The sequence below is a fragment of the Haemorhous mexicanus genome, chromosome 7 (assembly GCF_027477595.1).
Source record: "Haemorhous mexicanus isolate bHaeMex1 chromosome 7, bHaeMex1.pri, whole genome shotgun sequence".
In the NCBI taxonomy this organism is placed as follows: Eukaryota; Metazoa; Chordata; class Aves; order Passeriformes; family Fringillidae; genus Haemorhous; species Haemorhous mexicanus.
The window spans coordinates 15,222,197-15,239,697 of NC_082347.1; the positions used below are offsets into that span (position 1 = coordinate 15,222,197).

At 39.0% G+C, this 17,501-nt stretch overlaps 1 protein-coding gene across 1 annotated transcript in view; it reads right to left on the reverse strand.

Annotated features, from left to right (window-relative positions):
- GRID1 (glutamate ionotropic receptor delta type subunit 1) overlaps positions 1–17,501 on the reverse strand; it is a 287,235-nt gene that overhangs the window by 93,808 nt on the left and 175,926 nt on the right. Inside the window, exon 4 of the mRNA XM_059851173.1 lies at positions 7,691–7,864. Coding sequence (XP_059707156.1) covers positions 7,691–7,864 — 174 coding nt within the window. The remainder of the gene's footprint in view (positions 1–7,690; positions 7,865–17,501) is intronic.

Consider the following 17,501-nt stretch of genomic DNA (forward strand, 5'->3'; position numbering starts at 1 on the left):
GGATATTCATAGGGGAGCAGAGGAAGAAGGGACATATCTTTCTGAAGATTTCCCTTAACAGAATCAAAATTCCTAGACTAGAACAAAGTACTTGATTTTGGTCATGTTTGGAGGAAGTGATGGTAATTTTTAGTTCTTCTTTCTCTCCATTGCTGACAGTGTAAGAGCTGGAGGTACTGAAATGGTTTTTGATCTATATGCTATAAGAATGATGGTGACTGCTTCACCAATATGATAAAGAATATATCCTATACATGACTAATTTTAGGCATGTTCTGGTTTATCTTCTGGAAATGATTCCATACTTTATGAAGCTCTTTTTTGCACTGGAGAAATAAATCCACCATACACTAGTAGAGCACAGCAGAATTTTTCAAGAATGGAAATCTATCACACTATTAAATGTCATTTCATAGAAGTTTCTATATGAATTTCATGAGAGTTTCCAGAATGATTTTACTTTTAAAGTTAGGCATAAAGAAAGCTCTTAGCTCCTTCAGAGGGACTAATCACAGACAAGTGCTCTTCTGAGAAAGCCAGCAAGCCATAAAGACTGACCCCAACTCCTGAGTGGCCAGCAGAGCCAGGAATCCAGCCAGAGATCAGCTGGAAGGCAAGCTGACACTGAGATGCCACTACTTCAAAAACTCATTCCCAAGCTGGGCATCTGTACCCTGCTGCTGCCAAAACTGCTCTGTGAGTGGCCACAGCAGTCAGCTCCAAGGATGAAGCAGATGGAAGAGGAGTTCAGAGCAAGTGCAGCCTGCCAGAAATGCCTGCTGCCCAAGGAGAGAGATCATGGTGACTGCTATGCACACCCCAGCACGCCCTAAACCTGTGTGTCAACTTCCACAGTTCAAGTACTGCCCCGTGCAGTTGCACATTTGTGTCTCTAATGACAGAATGCACCTTAGCAGGAGCAGCAAAGATTGATGGTTTATTTATGGTATAATGGTGTGATAACAAGGATTTGGTTAGAGCAGAGGGACTGAAAATTTGACTTGTTTCGTTTTTTAAATATGCTTCAAAGAATGGCAGAATTTCTTGGGTTGGAAGGGACCTTTAAGATCATCCAACTCCAACCACCCCCCCCTCCACTCCACTGTGGGCAGGAATGCCATTCACTAGACCAGGCTGCTCAAAGCCCTGTCCATCCTGGCCTTGGATACTGCCAGGCATGGGGCATTCACAACTTGTGCCTGGAGGACTTGTCAGTGAGGACTGAAGCAAATAAATCATTGAGTTCTTCAGCCTCCTCCTTATCCTGTGTAACCAAGTCTCCTATTTCCATTCAGAGGGTTCATATTTTTGCTCATTTTCCTTTTATCACCAACTGTACATATAGAAGATTCTGGGTTTTCCCTTGACATTCGTGGTCAGACTTAATTCTATCTAGGCTTTAATTTTCCAGACCTGACCCCTGACTGCTCAGACAATTTCTCTGTGTTTCTCACCAGCTTCCTGTCCCAGATTCCAGTCTCTGCAGAGAGACTTCCTTTTAGTGTTTTGAGTTTGTCCAGGAGCTACCTGCTCATCCCTGCAGGCCCCCTGGCATTTCTGACTGACTTCTCTTCCTTCTGGGTCCCCCTCAGAAAAGTCCAGGCTGTATCACTGCAGCCCACACAGATCAACAGCAGCAGATCATGGTCAGTGGGCTGTACGAGGCCTGCTAGTCACTCAGTCCCTGGTACACCCCTGGTACAATGTCATATCAGGAACCAGGCGTCTCTCAAAAGAAAGTCACCTGCTGCTCTCACCTGCTCTGCTTTCTTAGTTGAGTCAGTTGCTACACAAGGAGCAGATGAGGCTGCCTTACTCAGCTCCAGCCTTTCCCCTGATGTGAAGGGTCTTTTCAGCCTGCAAGTGGTCAAGTGGCTCTGCAAGGGCACATCAGCCTTCGGGGACAGTCTTTTCCCACCGCAGGTTTTTACTCTCTTCATTGCCCTCCATCCCTCCCTTCTGGCTGTGCCAGCAGGAGAGTTTGGATCTGTTTAGCTGTCGGTCCACTGCAGACTGCGCTTGGAGCCAGCTCTCCAATCCTTCCCAGCCTCCCTGACATTCCTCCCCCTTTCCATGGGCTCCTGCAGTGTGTCTGGAGGTTCTGTGCCTGGACACACTTTTGATGGGCAGGGGCACCAGGGGATGGGTCCCAGCCATCCCTGGACACTGAGGACTGCCACTGCGGCCTCTCCTTCAGCAGCCCCAGCTGGTGGAGGCACACAAAGTGCCACACCACACCCCTGTCCCAGCCACCACTGTCCCCAGGGCTGCCTTGAGAGGCTGGGGGCTGGCTACTGTTTGTCCTGGTCCTGCCCACAGCCATCATCTCTCGTGGGCAGAGCCCACTGTGAGACAGCACACCAGTGCCTAGGTTATAAATACACACGCGCTGCTCAGGGCGAGCAGGATCACAGTCAGCACTCTGGCTTTCATGGAAACACAGTCAAAAAACAAATGTTCATTAAAGACTCAAATGTCAGCTTCCAACTTCCAAAGGGCTATTTATTTATTATCCCGAAGGCAATTGAAATAAAATGAATAAAATTCTCCTACAACCACCAAAAAATAGGCCTCAACTGTATATTTATTCAAACCTTCTGTCAGTAAGGAATCTAACCACTGTATCACTTAGTGTTTTGCCCATTCTAGTTTTAAGTATCTCAATGAGCTTTCCAAATAGCTCTTTGTAAGAATGAATTCTCAGAATCTCTTTTTAATTGATAAGCAGCTCTTCTTTCCTTTTAAATTTTCTCCTGTTTTTACATGGTTACACATCTCACTACACTCTTCCCTTCTTGCACATGCTAGTCTCCGAATGCTCACTGTCCTTCAGCTATTTATTGTGGGCATTTATCATTATGAGTGTTTTCTTTGCCAGTATGTTTTGTAACAATGTGTCAGCAATAATACAAGGCCTGGATTACCCTGTAATGCTCAAGTCTGTTAGCTGGAGGCATTGGCTTCACTCACAAAACATCTCAGAAATTTGGCACAGCTAACACTATGCAAGGAAAGTCTAGTAGGAGTGCCTTAATAAAGAAAACTGAACACAACCAAGAGTCAAAAAGAAGGACAAGAGGTAAATGCTGGAATTGCAAATCAGCATAAAAGATTATAGTTTTATCCTACCTCATTTATAAATAAATATAGGTACAAATTAGGTTTCAGAGGCAATAGCAAATGAAAACTGGAGGTACTGATGCTTTCTTTGAGCCACTATTGTCTGCTTCCTGATTGAGCAGCGAACAAAAACTCAATGAAATGATTATGCAAATAGAGAAATCCAGCAGTCAAAAGTGGCAGAGAGGAAAAGATCATTGCAGAGCCTACCTGGGGTTTCAGCCTCCAGCGTGATCACAAAATCCCCCATGGCCCCGGGAGACCCGCAGTGCTTTGGGGCTTTTAATGAATTCTTCTGCTAGCACACCTTGTAGAAAACACACGTCATTGGGCTTCAGGGAGAGATTTGTGCTGTGCAATGGGCAGTAAAGTCAGTTCAAGGATACTTTACATTCACATTGTACTCTGAAACAATTTCACTGTGACTGAACATCTGGCCAAAAATCCAAATTAAACTTGGCTAAAGAGACTAGCAAATATAGGTTTGTATTGAAAGAAAAGAAAAAATGTGGCTCATCAATCCTTTATGGGAGAAAGTGAATGCTTTAATACGGTTTAATCATTATTTACTGTCCCTCAGTAGCACTCTACAGTTGTATAATAATAGCAGTGTTAACAAGCCAAATAAGAATAAGGCCATTTATTTGGACAAAACTGCAGGATCAGGCCCTTAAGTTTAGGCACTCAAACACATCCTAAAAAATAACTTCACTTACAGTAGTTATATTGCAGCAACTCCTGAACAGAAAATAGATCAGAAATAAAAACCCAGCTTTGTAGGAGCAACTGCTAAGAGATGCCTACATAGATATCTGATGGATACATCACTGAAGAATGGAATTTTTATTCAAGGAGAAGATCAGCTCCTTCAATGAATATCCTCCCACAGTTCTCAACGTCTCCTCAAATATGTCCAAGCAATGCCAGGAATAGTTCTTCAGTACACAGGCTGGACTCTCAATCAGGCATAACCTCATTAGGTTACTGGACACGGTATATTGGATTTTTCTTTTTGCTTTTTCCATCCTACTATGTATTTTGGGTCATGCTAAATGTTTTCAGATGCACTGTGTCCCTGTAATATATTTTAAAACCTTTAGAATCTTACACAGATTGAACTTATAAACTACATAAATAGTAAGCAAGGGCAAAAACAAACTAATGGGAATTACATTTCTAAAGAGAAATCTTTCTTAAAAAAACAAACAAAAAAAATCTGATTTTGAATTTACAAATGCATTGTGACTAACCTGATAAAAGAAAGAAATACCTTCATCAAAAATCAAGTTGGTAGAGTGCCATAAAAGTTAATACTTCAAGGGAAATATTTTGGAAAGAAGCAAATTATACAGCAAAAGTTTTTTAAATTGGGTCTGTAAGAACATTTCTGAACTAATCTAAAAAATTTAATAGCAATTATACACTTTATACCATTCAAATGCCATGTGAGGATACACACTAGGTCTGGCTAGGACTATAAATCCTGAAGTGTTTCAGTGCTTTCTCTCCAGATGAGGCAACACTGACAACACTGATGGCTCAAACCACAGGACACCAATGGCCAATGGATGAAAGCAAGTTCTAAATTGTGTCTTTTCCATTTAGCAAAAGTTAATGAGATGGACACAGAAAATCCTACCTGAAGAACAAGACAGTGAGAAATGCAGTCCTCTGAAGTCAAATAAAATGATCAAGACAGGAAACTTTATAAAGCTTTTTCTCCTCTTGAAGCAGAAACCCAGATGAGTATATTATATGTTCAAGAAATAAGGGCATGAGCAAAATTTTGACAAGTGGGTTGATGGAATAAGATTGGATTTCCACAAAGCATTCAGAACAGATGAGTTTTTGGATGAGCTTGCAGAACAGCCTGATCTTTAAAAGGCTTGTCAGAATGCCAAACCGGGATGATCACCCACTGAAAAACAACCTTCCAGGATATGGTACTGAAGACACAGAACAAAATCGTTCCAAAAAAGATTTTCAATAATTTAGCCAGAACAGAGTTAATAATCCATGACGTAAATGTTTCTTTCTCCATTAGCTTGTAAAAAGTGCTAAATTCTCCCCTAGAAAAATACTACAGCTAGAGGTTGACAGAGAGTAGCTTATTCTTCTTCAAAGTCATTAAATAAATAATTAACTAACAATAGCTGGTAGGTTACCTTGACAACAAACAATTATTAATATGAGACCACCCAAGGGAGAATGAGGCAGGGATTTCCAAACTGTGGTGTTAATCAAAGTACTTCAAAGCACCACAAAGACTCAGTGCTGGCAGGCGGTCACTGCTTCTGGTGGATTCATGCAGCCTGACATGGAGCTTGGAGCTCCTGCAGCCTCTGGCAATGAGGGTAATTCAGTGATGTACTTCTGCACAGCAAAAGGTCCCCACTATTTTTTTAAGCAGGAAACAGAAAATTGCAAGTACCTGAATTACAGGGTCATTAATAACACATCAGTCACACTCAAATTAATATGAGCTGTATGTTCACAAGGTGTTATATAAGATATTTTGGCAAAATCTTTGTAAAAATAAATGTAGCTATGGAACACTTCAGGTATAACTGCACATGACAAAAGCATGCTGTATTCAATCTATAGAAACTTAAAAATATACTGGGGACAGCTAATTTGGAGAGCTCTCACAGGTGCCTTCTCTCTTTCATGCCAACGCAATTGAACATGAAAGTTACAGAATCAGCTGCCAAAAACATTTTACCTCTGCACTTCTTTATCTCTCTTTTTTTTAAGATCACAGAGAAGGAACTAACGGGCAAAGTACAACATTACAATTCCATTCCCTCAAACACAGTTTCTAAGGTGGTATAATATTTCTGGAAGACAGAACCTGAGAATGTTTTGTTTCCCAAAATACACATCTGGAAATCAGCAGGACAAGGGTCCTTATCTAAAGATCCCTATCAACTAAATTCAGTAATAGGACATGAGGCTGATGGTGTTAGCAAACCAGCTCCCAGTTACCAGTTTGCAAATTTGCAAATTAGAACTTGCTCAGTGGCCTGTCAGAGCCCTTCAGATGAGTTTCTGAATTACATTATGCATAAACCAGCATAGGCAGCAATACTCAAAATCCTGCTGTAATGGAAGATTATTCCCTAATGAGTGATTTGTTGGTGCAGCATAGATAATTTTTCATCATACTGGAAATTGCTTTGATCCTCTGAAATGAGCGGCCGTTGTTCTCATTACAGCATACCTCAGAGTTACTAACAAAGATCAAAAGTGTCTTTTCTTTCTGAGCCAAGGCAGACATAGCCTTTGCCCTGTGCAAAGAGAATACAGCCACTCTCAGGGTGTGTGTTTGGCTTTTCCCAAACTTTGCCATGGCTAGGACAGAACCTGAGCCAGCAGAGCTTCTCTTCAAGGATGAACTGTTCATATTTGCCCCTTAAAGGATTTCAGTCTCTGCAGATACAACTTTTTAGTAAGGTGCAAATAAGTAAAATTAACAGCCCTATCCCTTGGGAAATCTTAACCCACTTCCCTTCCTGACACTCTCCGTGTCTCTCCTGGTCTGAAACTCTTCCATGCCAGGTCAGGATTCCATCTTGCAGGAGCCATCTTGCACACACACCCTCCTGAGGAGGCTGCAGCAGCCCAGGCTGGTGACACCCCCTCCCCCAAACTAACCAAGCTCCTTCTCTATCACTCCACATGCACACCCACACTGGACAGCCCACAGGCTCAACCATGGTGTCCTCATTCAACCCGTCTCAGTTTAAGACAAAGTTTGCAATTAAATGGTTTTAAGTGAGTTTATATTATAAGTCCCACTAAAGTTTATACCTATATTCAACACCTTCAGCAGTGATACAAATAAGATTTTTAACTGTGTCTAAAGTAAACCAAAACACACAAGTGCCATTGAAAGTCCAAGGCCTTTGTTTCTGAATTATTGCACTATCATTGGAAATAGCACCTATTAAATAATATTTAAATTACTGCAAGAAAAATTCTGATATCTGGGACAATTTTCCAGGAAATGTCAAGATGTTGCTAACACCAGAGTCAGATGTGTTACCAAAACCTGAAACTTGAACTAGCAGTGCATATTTTGCACACTCAGACAATTAGCAGCTGCTGGAGACTTCTGAGACTATTGAAAGGGACAGACTGAATACATCAGCTTGATTCAGTCCATTACCTAAATATGAAATGCTCTGCAGCCCAATACCTACCAGAGTTCTTTTATCCTCCCAGATTAACTCTTTCACAACAGATGTCTAACAGGCATAAATACAATAAGGAAGCTGTAATATCACAGGACTATGATTGCACAACACTTTTCAAATATAAAAAGATTCTTAAGAGAATGAAATATGCAAAATCAGCTCTGACTTAGGGCAACCACTTGCTGATAGTTCATGGATGTAACATCACACCTAAAGCACTCAGCACTGGGAAATAAAATAAAGTCAAGAAACTTTGACCAGATCAGATTTATCTGTACTCATTTCCTTCCTCCTCTGAGTAAATACAGCCACAGAAAACTGTCCCGTGGCAAATTCTAAAGATGGACTTTATTCTGCTGTGCACAGCTACTGACCTGCAGCATCTGAAGATAGCCTTCCTGTGGATCACACAGCAGAGATGATATTCGGTGATTGTTCCTCATGCACCTCTGGTTGTTGTCCCTCGCCAGAGGGAAAATCTGCCGGATCACTGTCATCCTCCCCAGAGCACTATGCACCAACTCTAATATTTCATTATCAGTGATTTCCTGTGAATGGAGACACAGCCATTTAAAAACATATGTTTGTCCAGACATTTTATGTGTTTCTTTCATTATTGGTTAAGTGTTTTTTAAAAAGACAACACGAGAAATATTTTAGAGATGCACATGCTTAGTCTACACCAAATGTCATTTTTTGTTTAATAACAACAATGCTATTTTTTATACATCATCTGAAACAAAAGAGCCAAACACAGTACCATCCATCTTGGCAACACTACAATTTTGCAGATGTAGTTCCTCAAAGGAAAGCACTAAAATGGTCTCAATAGACTTCTTTAAAAAAAAAGGAAAAAAGCACCTTGAAATGAAATTTATATAGAAAGACCTTTTGTTTGACAGACTAGAACCTCACTATATCCTCAGGACAAAATAACAATCGAAAAACATAACAGTCTTCAGGAAATATGGCTCTTTCACCTGTGAACAACATTACAAGAAAGCACTTTTCCCATAAGTACAGTAGATCATTTCTGCAGACTAATCCTGATAATGACTCAAGGAGGTCTTGTGAGGTTGTCTGTATTAGGAAATAAAAAATAGGAGAAACTTTATGGAGGGGTCTGACACATTTAGGAACATCAGTTTGTGCACACAGAATAATTTGGGAGAAGATATAAGGAGACCTCAAGGACAGGCTGCTTTTCTTTCCAGGCTTCACAATTTCTAAAGCTTCTCTGCAGACCTTCACACGCCCAACCTCCTAATCCATTCTGGGACAGAGCCTGCATCTACTGCTCTTACAGGGAGGCTGAAGCCAGCTCCACCCCATGCTTTACACATTCTGTGTTTAAAGAAAGACACAAAACCAAAACCTCATTTTTTACCCCAGTTAAAAATCACAGGCTTAGCTGATCCTGCAATCATAACAAAGGTGCAGCTTGTGATATTTTTGTCCTGGCAGGAGTTCACTGTGAGGCAAGGCAGGCACTGCTGCCTGCACTCACCCCCCAGGCACCTGCTGTACATTCCAGCTCCTCACCAGGGCCACCAGCAGCATCTGCAAGTCACATCAGCCTATCCCCAGCACAGCTGGACTGCCCTGACTGCACAGCTGGGCCAGCCCAGTGCCCAGCCTGCACAGGGCTCTCTCAACCCCTTGCAGCTCAGGGGGCTGCAAATCACTCATGTTGCTGCAGGTACTTGGTCAACAGGGCCCACATCTTGTGATGCATCATCAGCTAAAGTGAGCCTGGCTCTGGACATTTAACATTCAAGAAAACATTCTTTTGTTTTCTTGTCATTTCCTCTGTCAAGCTGTGAGTGAAATGACCATGGGGTTATAATAATTACTTGTTATGGTTGACTAGTACTGTACCTTGGCTCAATTCAGTTCTTCTTTGCCAATTTCCCTTTTCTTTGTTAGGAACATGAATTTTTAACTTTGAAGAAGGTGAAATTCATTGCATTAATGTCAGACCAACTGGTGTGGCATGAAAACAGTAAATCAGAAAACAAATACATCCTTATAGAAGATAAAGATTTTGAGGCTTAATAGAAGATGCTGGGCAGCATTTTCTAGCCTTGCAAGGACACAATGTAGCAGACCCCCAAGCTCTACAGACCCCTCAAGATTTCCCTTCTCTGGATCTGAGGGGTGTTAAAAGACACCTCTAAGCTGAAGACTGAGGGAGGGACAATTTAATGGCATAGCTTTAACTCATAACCTCCTAGGCTGCATCTCTTGGTAGGCACACAGACCAAACAGCTGAAAACAGAAAAAAAAAACAATCACACATCATCCAAACCTTCAGTTCAGCTCTCACCACATATATTTTGTGTCCCCTCTAAGTGATACACATCCTGTCAAAGATGTCTCAGAAACTTAAATATTGGCTACTTGAGGAATTAGTTTATCTGTCTGTTTATCTGCACACACAGAACTTCAGTTAGTTTGCAATACCATGTCATAGTGCTCAGGGGAATACTTACATCTGCTTTAGTTGTGCTCAGCTATCATAACACAAATCACAAAATGAGACAATTACGTTTCACATTACAATCTCTATTTTCCTAGAGGTAATGACAGAAAATTATAAATTTTAATGACATTAATAATTTAAAGAACTGAAACATATTTCCAGAAAATATAACCCTGAAAAAACTGGAGGATTAAACAGAACAGCATTGAGAACAAGGATGCTCATGGAGACAAGCTAGAGATTTATTTGGATTTTTTCAGCAGTATCAGTATTGTTTGATGGGTTATTCTAACTCCCCTCAATGCACTATTTACATCTATAAATGAACACTTGTTGCAGATCCAGAAAACATCATTCCATTAGCTATTTTTCGAGAAGGTTCACCGCAGTGTACCCTGTAGGTAGATTTATTCAACATTTGCATATTGCTGGATTCTCTGCATCCCACATGAACAGACACACACACACACACATGTAAATAAAAAGATTGATCCTTTAAAGAAAGAACACCATCCACTTTTCTTACCACAGAAAATGTTCTAATAGAATGAACAGGCATTCTAATATAATGATTGAATTCTAATGATCTGTGCACAACCACCTGCCCAACTCCCATCCTCATTGCCCTCCCACACATCCAGTACTACACCTCACTTCTTTTTACCCAATGCTCCTAAAAGTCTCTACAGGGGTGTAGTGCTAATTTAATTTAATTAGTTCTTTTTCTAGAAATAAGGACTCTGCACTGGGTGTCCAGATGTCTTTCTCAGAACATAGTGAGAGCCTATACAGTAAAAGATCTGCTGATCTAACAAAATATTATTCCATACCAAAATTTCTCAGGGTGGAAAGCACACAAAATGATAGTAAAAGCTGGACAAGCAAACAAAACACCACCATTGATATTAGTGTGGAAAAAATTATTATTATTATTCACTATTAAAACAACTCATCAATGCTCATCTATGACCTTGCTCTTAAACTGACTGAGTCTCTTTCTGTGTAATTCCTCAGTGTTAGAATCAGGCCAGTTCTAAACACTACAAATTTCTTTTGGCATGATGCAAGTACATACCCAGTACTGTTTCATGTCTATGTATAACTTCCAAGCAGTTATCAGAAAAAGAAAACCCACAGATTTTTGTGGGAATAAATAAATAAATAAATATAAATGTTGCAGTGTTGAAGATCGCAGCCAAAAGGAGAAAAGTGAGATTTCCTTAGGTAAGTAATAAATATAGAGTACCCGGAATACAATTAGAATAAATTGTAATTGCAAATTGCTACATTTTGCATTGAAATATGTCATTTCCTAAATCTTCTGAAATTTCCACATTGTGTTCCTTGTATTTCTATTCTATTTTTAAACTTTTTTACTCTGTATTTTTGTTAAATTTGAGAATATCTTAGAATGTTTGCCCCACTTGCATTTGTAAATGATTATTAAAAGGTCTGAACTTTTCCAAGAAAAAGTAAGATATAGGGAAATGTTAAAAATTTACCAACTTCTGGTTATCAAAGTAAACACAAATATCATTACACAGAAAGGTGATTTAAAACAAAACAAAGAAAATAAGATTAGGTACTTCCATATGCAGAGAAAAAGTGAGCAGGACACCAGTCCTGGCTCTGCCCAAGCAAAAATTAGGCCACAGCAATTTGCACGGGGACTGTTGATCACCCAAAATGCACATAACAGAGGCATTTCTGGAAAAAATATTTGCCAAAAAGGTGAAGAAAAACCACTGCAGTCATAACTTTTTTTTTTCTCCCAAAGTGAGTTTTCTCAATATTGCTCTACGGTCATGTGCTAATAAAACTCTGCTCATCATTATCTTACACCTGCCTACATGCTGCCCCTGGGGAAAAAAGTATCTTGCTGAGATAGACTTTATCTGATAATTACTATCCTATTTTCTGCTCATTTTTCTCAACTTTCAAAATATATTTTATAAAGGAAAATAATAAAGAGGCGCCCAGATGACACCTGAGAAGCCATTTGGTTCTCAAATCAAGAGGACCAGTAGTACCTACAGACATACTGGACATGTCTGATGTGCTGAAAAGAAAGAAAACAAATATTGGCAGAAGCAACAGAAGTGCAGGATGGAAATGGAAAGTAAGAAGTATGTCACACCAGGGGGTTGATGAGACACTTTCTTGTCCCTCATATAGAAAACTGCCCCCTGTAGACAATGAAACAGTGGTGAAGATAGACCTATGAAAACAGCAGAAGAAAGAACTGAGCTTGAGTCCAGAGCAGGATTAGCAGAAAGATGTTCTGAGTGAATGCTCTGAGAGGAGAAAGGAAAAGCACCAATTGACATTTTTCAGCACTATGCTCTGACTGATCACCCGGGCTGAGCTTGGGAAAGTTTTATCTGTTCACTGAAGATCTATAAATTAATCTGCTGGCAGCATCACCAGCATCATTTGGAAAGCATCATCTGTCCAAAAAGGAAGAATAAGGTCAACTGCTGTCTAAAATTTTTGACTGGTATTCAAGTGATGAGGACAATGTCATCTCCACATGGCCTAGAGTTCCCCAAGCCCCTTAGCACTCTAACTTCCTGTCTAAGGCTTCTCTGATAAATTGTCTACTCTTGCTATATTTCCAAAATATTTTATTGCTTTTCCTGCAAAAAAATTCCAAGAACTTTTCTTCCTCCATCACTTTTCCCTTCTCTTTCTCAGCTAAGAGGGCTTTTCTGACAAATATCAAAATAGTTGGGAAGAATTCAGCCAAATACATTAGACCTGCATTTGCTTTAGTAGTTTCTCCGTGCTTACTGACTCAAATCAGGATCTTTATTGAAAGAGAACAAATGAAAAGAGAAAACATCAAAAAGCAGCTTTTTCTCAGTGTTGATCAGAGTTTAGTTTTATTTTTTAATTAAAGTTTACAAAAATTTCAGGGTTTTTTACTACTGAATACTTTGCTTCCTATGGACGTGGAATTTGTATAATACTCTATTTCTACAACTATTTGTTTCAGATTCTACTAACAACAATTAACTAATTGTTCCTAATCTACTAGTAACAATAAATGACAGATTGCTACTAATAACAAATGGGTCCCTGACTTTTTTTTTTTTTAAGCATGGTTTTCCTTAGCACTGTAAGAGCTACTGATGATTTTTTAAAAGCCTCAGTTATTAAGTTTAGGTTAGTATATGAGGATCAACTAGTTTTCCCACATTCTATCTACAAGAAAAAGCATCTTTTTGCAGGAGCCATTAAAAATACAATTTACCTTTCTGCTATGCACCCCACAATGTTGCAGTGTAAGCTGTTGATTTTTTTTTTGTTTGCTTTTAAATGGGACAAATAACAGCACAACTTTTCCTAAGAGATAAAGAAATAAGTCCATTTTCAACCTCAGATTCAAGTTACTCTGCATAGTATTAAACTGTATGTTGAAACAAAGGAATACAGAAATTCAGTCACCCACTAACCTCCTCACTTCTTAAACCATTGTGCCCTGAGAAATACCCACAGGGGGTTGGCACTTAACCTACAAGGACTTCTTTACCCCATAGTACATTCCTTTCTAGAGACTACCTGATCTTTTAGACAGTAAAAAAAATAATGTAATGAAATTTCTACTAGTTCTCCCCACTACTGCCATGGTTGCAGTTTGAGAACTTAGCGAATACTGAATTTCAGCATTTGTTAGTCCATATGGCACAGAATGTAGTGATTCTAAAACTAAAAAACAAGTCATCTTGTGTTAATGACAAATGCTCCTTTGTATCTGCTCTGATGTGGATTGATCTGAATCAATGAAAACCAATATAATGTAAAAGCAACGAATGAAAACTGTAGTCAAGAGGGAGCTCTGATCTTTAGCTTTCAGACTTACTTTTTACACCTTACAATTAAATCTATTTTGAAAACATTAAAAGTGCAAGTAATTCATTACTAGGCATTCTTCTATCCAAAAGAAGGATCTATCCATTCTTCTAACAACACACAATTACAACATAATCTTCCATTACAAATGACTGATACCAGGAAACACGATGCTCAGGTCATCCCTGCTCAGTTCATCCCTCGCTAAGTCCAATCACCCTGATGGCCCCAAGGGTGGATTTGGCTGACAGAATCTAATCAACCACAGTCATTCCAGCTTATTCACTAGACAAAGAAGGATGGAGCTCCGTGATGGTTGGAAATCAACCATGAGTCACAGAACCCATACATTTATACATTTATGGTTACCACCAAAAGTACTGAATAAAAGGTTCGGTAAGAAGTATATGCAGTGAGTCCTTGCATAAACTGTCATAACCACATTGAAAAAAGATATATGGGCAGACCTAGAGCAGAAGGTGCCAATCAGAAAATACCAAGTGGCATTCAAAACACAGTTTTATTTGTCTTTCAAAACTGACACTGAAATTATTTAGCTGGCTTATATAATGTAAGTCGGATGCTGAAAAATGAAGAACAAAACACAAGAGCAGAACCAGGTGTGAAAAGAGACAGATGATGGGATGGAAGAAGGTAACCTAGGAAGTTGTTCCTATACACTCTCAGACTTGGATCATAAACCATTTTCCAATACTAGATCTGATTTCCACTGCAGAAGATTAAATTGTATTTCCCTTATATTTCCAGATTGAAGATGTGATCATATTCTTGTTATGTTTGTACCCAAGTTTTCAGCCTTTACACATGGATCATATTTTACCAAGCTTTCATCACACTAAGTGCTTTCCTCTACATTTTCAACATTGTTCTGCATGCCTTGTTCTGTTTTTAAGTATTTTGCCCAAAACTTGCAGTACTGTTCCAACAAAGCCAAGCTGATGTCAAACAGAGCGAAATAATTGCCTCCCTTATCTTACAATGGATGTTTCTGGTATCATATCTGAGGACTACATTTGCTAACTCAGCAGGACCACAACAACACTGATTCTCATTCTGGCTTTTATCCACAAGGATTCTAAGCTGCTCCTGAAGATGCTCACCACCTATACCTCATTTTGTAGCCACAAGCAAAAGCACTTCTCTATATTAAATCTCACCTGGTGGAGTGCTTCAAATTCATCTAAAACAACTGGCACTACAACAAGGTGGTTTTAACAGTCTGGTAATAATTAATAGTTTCTATAAAGTCAGAATCAGGGAACTAAGCAAAAACATTACACCCCTATTTTTAAAGTAAACACCTCTCACTTTATCTTCTGCTATATATAAACTTCTTTTATTACCTTTCATGATCCCTGGTATGAGTCATTTCACAAGAGAGTCTTATTTTATGATCCCTTACTTTGTTATTCCTTTACACTCTTCCCTAGCCCTTTTCTTAAATCACTTTTTCTTTGGAATTCATCTCTGATTTCAAGTTCTGTGAAGATAACCCACTGTCACCATAAAGATACCTTGTTATGACTTCATCTTCAGAGAATCCCACAGTTCTTTAGCCACCTTTTACTTACTGTGTTATCTTTCCAAAAGCATTACTAGTTTCCCAAAGCTGGGAAGCTGGACATTCTTTGGATGTCCATTATTCCCATGGTCCTTTTCCCACCTCTCCCTCTTCTCCAAAAAGTTCATGCTACCATGTCATGATCATGTTCACACCCATTAGCTTCTGGCTTCCTTAGCCCATTCTTCCTCAGCCATAATGAAATCTGAACTGATGGCTGCCTAAACATTTTAAACATGTACAGATAATGTCAATCAAAGGAATTTTGTGAAGCTCTGCATCTCAACTCTATTTTCTCCACTGCAAGAAAATTAAAATCTTCCTTTATTTTAATTTCTTGTCTTTGGGGCATTTCTGTTCAAAAAATGCACTCTCAAAAACAGACTTCCTCAGTGCCTTCTGCATATTTCCAGGCAAAAGCTTGTCCCTCACCTCTCCTCAGCTTCAGAGTGGATACAGATGGTTTTTGACATGTAACACTACATTGCCTTTTTTCCATCCCTACCTGCCCTTCACAAAAAATGGTCTTCTATATCAATGAGTAGTCTTGTGCTTTGCCAGGCCATGTATTACAGCTTTTGATTAAACTACTAAATAAAAAAGAAGTTAAAAAAGAAATTAAAGAAATGATGTCTTAATAGTGAAACAACTAATTTGAATTATCTGTCGAATTCTGTGCCATTCCACTTCCAGGAAGAGTAGTTCATTACTTTTTGTACTGATTTACAAGTAAAAATAGTTAATGTTTAGAAACTTGGAATTAGAATTAAATATATTGATATGAGGGAATAAAATACTGAATTTAATTTGATTATATTTTTTTTCAATGTTCCAGTTTTCCAAAACAATTTATCTTTTTTTTACCCTTGGAATGGAGAAAATTTTAAAACCATGAAATGTCCCACAAAAAGGGAAATATGGTTTCTAACTCTTTTTATACTCCCAGACCTACTTCTGCTGCTGCTGCTAATAAAGAAGCAGATACAAGCTCCTGGAGCACTACTCCTGAACATCAACATCCAAATTCAGTTTCAAGTACTGCTCTTGTACCTCTTCCAGAGACACATGCCATGGGCAAGGCACAGCATTTTATCAGAAAAGGCAGAAAAAGAGAAGGGGAGAATGAAAAATGCCATGAGAAGCCAACAGAGATGCTTAATGCCAGGTATGAAAGAGAAAGAAAAGTAAGAGAAAAAATAAAAATAATAAAGAAAACTAGGGAAAAGAAAACAGGAAATAAACATCCAAAAACCAGGGGGCCATCTGTAACTGTGCCAGTCTTGCCAAAAGAAGCAGCAGCACACGTCTATCAAAGCTGGTGGGTCACTTCAACCATCAAAGGTATGAACAGCAAAGGTTCAAGCAGAACACCAGATCTGTTCTGACAGATCTTCCAAAACTGCAAGTCATTGACAACTCCCCACACAGGCAATGATAATAAAGTGTTTTGAACTATTCTGGAGATGCAGCCAAGCATGTAGTAATCATCATAAAAAGCTATCTGGCATGTTTAACCCAGAATTTAGGTAGAATGACTACCTGCATGAAAGCAAGAGATGATTTAGCATTTCTAGATGAATAAAAACAAAAAGTGCAGATGATGAAATATAAATCAAAAAAGGGGTGGGTAGCTAGAAAAACTTTGGTTTTTTTCCTTCTAATCTCCACTACTTTTGACAGCTATTGCAATATTGAAACATAACCTGTTTGAAACCAGAAAAGAGAACAACAAATATATATATTTTTAAGCAGTAAGTTTTTTTATCACTTTGGCTGCAAAGAGGACATATGAGGACATGATACTGCCTGAAAAGATCCATCTCTGTGTATTGTCTTACCCTAGAAAACCTGCCAGGTAATGGTTCAGCCTTCCAGCCCCACACAATAAATTAAATTCCCAACAAACTAGCCTTTTCTAAAGATGACCAAGTCCTTTCTCACCACCATTGTCATCCAAACTTAACAGATACTTCAGCATAGACCTGGGTTTTTGAAAACTAGCAAACAGGATTTTATCAGTACAGCTGTTTGTTCATTTGCTGTGTAATTACCAGCCATATAGATTAAAGTTAGCTCAAAGCTTGGTCTTGCTTATCTAACAAAATTTAGGTGATAAAATTTGTTCTACCTCCAAAACTTAACTCCTACTCTACCACATGGGAAGGCACACAAGGGAAAAAAAAATAATCAAACACAATTTTTTTTCAGATTGTCAGTGCAGAGAGAGTAAAGTAGATTTAAAGTAAGAAGATAATAAAATCTCTTATTG